The 6,272-nt window shown below is 38.7% G+C and overlaps 1 protein-coding gene across 1 annotated transcript in view; it reads right to left on the bottom strand.

Annotated features, from left to right (window-relative positions):
* Positions 1-826: 826 nt before the first annotated feature.
* The window catches only part of SND1 (staphylococcal nuclease and tudor domain containing 1), a 977,252-nt gene continuing 971,806 nt past the window's right edge, over positions 827-6,272 (bottom strand). Inside the window, exon 24 of the mRNA XM_068275928.1 lies at positions 827-1,361. Within this exon, the coding sequence (XP_068132029.1) occupies positions 1,296-1,361 (66 nt within the window). The 3' untranslated portion in view covers positions 827-1,295. The remainder of the gene's footprint in view (positions 1,362-6,272) is intronic.

Below are 6,272 nucleotides of genomic sequence, written 5' to 3'. Positions count from 1 at the left end.
ACCAAACATGATTATAGTTCAAGTATGTACCCTCTACCTGCCAATATAAGGCAAAGGCAGAGTCAATGTGTTGATATTGATGCAGGGATGCTTGGTTATAGCAGCATTTTTTTCTTTTTGTTGTCTTTTGTTTAAATTAACTTCAGTAATATTCCTGACTACCCCTAAGAGTTAGGCGGAGTGTTTTATATTTATCTATGACTTACTACCTAGATGAATCACCTGTTTGGGTTATATGTTGATAGTTTGGGGTTTTACCTTGCTTTACCCTGCCTTAAAAAAATGTCCAATAAAAACTTTTGAAACTAAAAAGACAAATGCATGCAGGTGAAGCACTCAATAGTTCTGCTTTTTTATAAATAGGATCTATGTTCTAAGATGTGTTGTGGAACTCTGACAAATATGAAATGCTCATTCATAGTATATATAAAAACATGTATTTTAGGTACTAAACTTCATAAGGCAAAAAAGCAAAAAAAAATGTTCTTTAATAATATACTTATTTCCATAATGTGTGTTAGAGAAGGTAAAATTATACAAGTTAGTTGGGTATAATGTTTTTATAAAAAGCTTTAATTGAGTTAATTTGATGCATCACAGCATGATTGCTTTGGGTCAGATCTGCATTCTATGGCTGTTCAAACTGCTGAATATTTTTTCTAATGCTAATGCATTAATCGTATTTTTTTTTTTAATCAACAAATAATTACTGTTATTATGCCACATGATTCATGACCGAATCCTGCTCACCTGTGTGCCAGGTTCCGTTAAATGGAACCTTGACATTAGAAACATTGTTAACAGTACAAACCAATAACACTAAGAATTGATAACGCTGTACTTTATTGAGCCATTAAATACACAAGACAAAACATATGACCCTGGACGATGGATAAAGGTGAGAAAATACTATTGGTAGAGGACAGATATAAACATGACAATCAACCGTTAGGACATCATTTCAAGATGCAGGACTGAATTACAGGGGAAAGTACAAAACTAGTGTCAGCCCACATATATGCATTTTCCTTTGAAAAAAAAAATGAAAAGATTAGCAGTTGATGCACAAACTGGCTTTGCATGATTCTCAGAAAACTTGTTTGATGTAAATGTTTGTCCAGGATTAACCCTGCTAGCTCCCACCAATACATATGGTGTTATTTGGATGGATCATCTCTCTTATTAGAGGGGATGACAAGATTTGGGGTGAAACATGAGATAGAAAGGAGGCAGCTGTAATCTGTATGGCAGCAGGGAACAGGGTGGGTTTCCATGATCTTTGGAATGGCATCTTTCTAGCGACTGTATCCAAATTCGTCCGCATCGTCAGCACGGAAATCCCCATAACGCCATAGGTTCAACTTAAAAGGAAAAGAAAATAAATGAAATGCATACATTAAGTACCGATGAATATAATGATTGCTATTTCAACACACAAACAAGAGAACTATTAAGTGAGACTACCCTCCTGCCACTGCGTGGTGATAAATAATATTTCTAAGCATTACCTACACCCCTTTGCACATGCTGTTTTCAGACAATAAAACATATACTCCAAGCAGTGATTGCTTACTTTTAGGAACTATTACCACCATATCTATCACAATTCACAGCCATGCCTTCCAAAAAAACTGCTGCAGGATAGATGCTCATACACCTTACCGACCTGCATGAAAAAAAAAACGTAATGTCTTGCGCACACAAATCTGTTCAAGGGGATTTAGGTTGTTAATTATATCCAATTTGCAATGAATCATTTTAGTACCGTATATACTCGCATATAAGCCGACTCGCATATAAGCCGAGGTACCCACTTTGCCCCCATAAACAAGGAAAAAGTGATTGACTCGCATATAAGCCCCCCCCCCCCCCACAGTATAGCCTTAGGATTAATAACCAGATGTGCCCCCAATATGAGGCATCCCAATACCCAGTAAAAAAAAGTCAGATGTGCTCCCAGTATGAGACATCCCCACCTCCCCAAAGCCAAAGAGGCCCCCAGTATGAAGCAGCCGACCTCCCCATAGCCATATGTGCATCCATGTCTCTGCTAATTGCACATCTGCTTAGCTCCCAGCCTCTTGACACAAATCCTGCTGACAACCAGGACATTTCCCACGACAAATCTTCCACACCCTGGAGTCTAGAATCTCAAATGTTGCTAACTGGGGTGCATTTCCCCATGATGGCAGATGATGATTCTCACTAGACAAACAAAGGACAAATCAGTAAGGTGAAGCTGGACTCACCAGGGCACTAAAGTACTTCCTACAGGATCTGCAAAGCTGTAGGCAGGGAATATAACTGTTCCTTATGACACAGTCCATGTCTGAAATGAATATTTTGCTTCCATCTCCTCTGCACGTCTGATCTCCATGTGCACTTCAGAGCTTACTTCCTGACTGCTGCCATCTACTGGGCATGTGCTGAAGACAGCAAAGCATGTAGGGAGATGTAGTTTCTTGAAGCCCGGCATTTGCTTGTAACTTACACTGTCTTTACTCTGCTCCCTCCCCACACGCTGAAGCCGGGAAATGTAGTTGCTTCTTGTATTCTCATGCTGCATCCTCCGTGGCAATGCTGTGCCATTATATGCTGATAAATGTGTTTATGTGACAAGCGGCCACACGCTGTGATTATGCCCGGACATGTATGCTGCTGTGGCTGCAGATCACTATCAGAGCTTCATGATATCGAGCTGCAGCCACGGCAGTACACAGATCCGTGCATAACAGCGTGTGGCTGCCTATCACATAAACACATGTATCAGCACATAACTGAGGATGCAGCATTGAGAATACAAGAAGCAACTGTACATTTCGAAGCTTCAGCATGTCGGGAGAGAGGGAGCTGAGTAAAAACAGAGTAAAAGTTACATCAAAAGGATTCCTGCTCTCTGCAATGCACGCTCCGGGGAACATCAGTCTGTTTATTGCTGTGCTAACGCTGCTACAGGCATGGGAAGGACTGACATAGTGGAGGCACAGGCAGCTGACTCGCATAGAAGCCGAGGGGTGGACTTTTCAGCACATTTTTTGTGCTGAAAAATTCGGCTTCTATGCGAGTATATACGGTATATTTGCTAGTTATTTTCGCATGGATTTGCATTTTTCGCCTTACTCAAAGTTATCAATCATGGAATTTTCATGAATATACTGTATGAACTTTCTTGAAAATGTTTTTTCTTATGCTTATTGAATTCAATGCATTTGGGGAAAAAATGTGTATTTGCATGCACACACCCATGAAGTTTCACAAATATACTCATCTGAGCCAAAAATGTGTTTTCTACTGTTCATGAACTTCAATGCGTTTGGGGAAAATGAACAATGGTGAAAAAAAATTCACTTTGAACCATAAGGGATCCATGAGTGTCAGCACCCAAGAATTGGGGTACAAAATCCTCTCATGCTGGTATAGGACTCCTCTCATGTCTTAAATAGGAAATTTCCTCCGATCCCAGAAATGTGTTGGAGATGTGATTCCAATGATAGCTCTATCCTCCATATCTTTTAATTATACTGGCTCATTCAACCCTTTTTGGAGGCAGGTTGATCAACTTACAGAAAAAAATTCCACCATCAAATTGCCCTTCTCTCCTGCTCAATTTTTATTACAATACCATTACTTTGTCTTCTAAGAAATCCATTTTGGTACATATAATAAACGCTCCAAGGGCCTTAGTTCCTCTACATTGGAAGGCTGCCGAGACATATTCAATAAAAGAATAGCTCTGAAGGATTGACTCTGCTGACTATTGCTGATCTTGATGAATCAGTTCTCTTATCACAGGATCATATTAAGAAATATATTCTCACTTGGTTGTTATTACTTGAGTTTCATTATTTAAATAATTATTCTACCATTATGAGTCTACAGCTCTACTTGTTTCTTTGCTTTTAATTCTACTTTTCCAACTACTCTTACTTTTTTCTCCTCATATCTTCTTAGATATAGAAGTTGGATATTATTATTTTTTGTTCAAAAGGGTTGATAAAAGTGATCCTTTTCTTTGACCTAGCATATTAATGGTTAATACACAATTGCAGTTATATATAGTTCATTTTTTTACATTTTTTTTCTTTGCTGATAAGTCCGAATTTTTTTTAATGACAAATTTATATATGCTTATACATATTCATGTAATAGCTTTCAAATTCCTGTTTATTTTTTTTTCGTGATGGTACATGTCTTTGCCCTTGCATGGGTTTTTAGCTGTATCATTTTATTTCAATTTAAAGGGACACCGAGCAGTGCAGAAACTATGGAAAGATGCATATCATTTTAAAGCTCTCGTTCTCCTCTTTCCAATGATATATAAACCGCCACCCTACGCCTTTCAGTTTTTGCTATTTTCACGAATGAAATTGCAGCGGCCGCGATTTCGATCGTTAAAATAGAGAAAACTAAAGGGCGTAGGGCGACGATTTAGGTGTCGCTAGAAAGAGGAGAAAGAGAGCTTTAAAATGATATCCATTTTTCCATAGTTACATTGTATTACACAGGGCGACTTTCTGCTGAATGGAGCTGCTGACTTTGAGAAAAAGTCGCCCTGTGTAATACAATGTAACTATGGAAAGATGGATATCATTTTAAAGCTCTCTTTCTCCTCTTTCTGGCGACACCTAAACCGCGGCCCTACGCCTTTTAGTTTTCTCTATTTTTGCGATCGAAATCGTGGCTGATGCAATTTCAATCGCGAAAATAGCGAAAACTAAAAGGCGTAGGGCGGCGGTTTATATATCATTGGAAAGAGGAGGAAGAGAGCTTTAAAATGATATGCATCTTTCCATAGTGTCTGTACTGCTCGGTGTCCCTTTAAATACAAATTTTTAATAGTGAAGTATAAAAAATGGGGGGAAAAAAGGAAGAGTGTTTTCTCCTGCACACAAACTTTTCTTATTTGTGCTAAAATGTTAAATTTTCAAGTAAATTATGGCAAAATGCTCATATTCACACACCACTGGTAAGTAACCATATGTAAAACACACAGTATTAAACATCCCCAGTGCTGGTGTGAGCGATCTTGAAAAAGAAGGCAGGGACAATGTAGTTTCTCTGTATAGGAACTACACTTCCTTGCTGTGGAGATAGAGCTCTTGAAATGTGTAGGGGAAGAGGGGACAGAACTATATCAACTTTTTTTTTTTTTAACCATGTCTCTTCTTCTGGTGGATGTGGTACTGGTCAAGGATACGGGCGCACTCGGTTGACGTGCCATCTTTTTCATAGAACAGTACAGGTTATGCAAACGGAAAAATTAATTGTGCTGTGATCACTAAATAGAAAGGATCAGCCACGGCAAATAAAGAGTGGCGGTGTGTCATAGAGCACCTGCTTGCATGTGAGCCAAGCCTCAATACACAATTACTGAATTGGGGATATGCCAAAAGTTATTTCACAGTTTTATCCAAGGAATCATGTAAAGAACAATCCGCATAATGTTTTGGCCTTTGCTGAAGTAGGTCTTAAGGAAGAACCACTTGGAGACAAACGTGGTATATAAGTGAAAAAAAAATTACATCAACAGTTTAACATATCCAGCGATTTATGCATTTATAACATTTTACCACAGCTAGCACAAGATTTGGGGACATCACATATTTCTTTAGACACGTATGATGCAAAATGTGGCCTCACTCAACTTCCCGATAGACAAAGTTAAGGCTGGCCCTGATCATATATAGCGTACTACTATCCCCAATAACATGTAGGCCTAAAAAAAAATAATGTCCACACATTGCATCAGTCATGTAATATGTAGAGGCAATTACATTTAATTAAAGTGAACCAGAGCTGAAAAAGGAAAAACATTTTAAACATACCTGGGGCTTCCTCCAGCCCCATCCGCCTGCATGGATGGAATTAATTGAAAAAGATCTAATTTATATTCCATTATGGCCTTTATTTTTTCAAAGAGTAGGTACTGGCCCAGCAAAGAAGGCTGTCTCCAGCCTGCAATGGTGAATTTCACTGCAGTGAAGATCTAAAACTTTTGGTCTTCTAAGCCTTTAAAAGGCCTGAGATTTTCCCGCCTAGTAGTACATCAACAGGGTCCTAGTATATGAAAAAGCCCAACACTGTGTAAATCCACTGGTAGACTTTAGTCCATAATGTCCTAGCCTTAGGGCATTCCTATCTCTTACTTCAGTCCGGAGCACAATTCATGTTCCTAGAGGTATGGGTCTTGCCTGTCTCAGGGAATGATGATTGTACACATATGGGACCACTACAAAGATGCATTAGCTTTAATTTCTATTTTAACTAAAAAA

The sequence above is a fragment of the Hyperolius riggenbachi genome, chromosome 3, assembly GCF_040937935.1.
Source record: "Hyperolius riggenbachi isolate aHypRig1 chromosome 3, aHypRig1.pri, whole genome shotgun sequence".
Classification (NCBI taxonomy): Eukaryota; Metazoa; Chordata; class Amphibia; order Anura; family Hyperoliidae; genus Hyperolius; species Hyperolius riggenbachi.
This window is presented reverse-complemented; position numbering and strand designations above follow the sequence as displayed.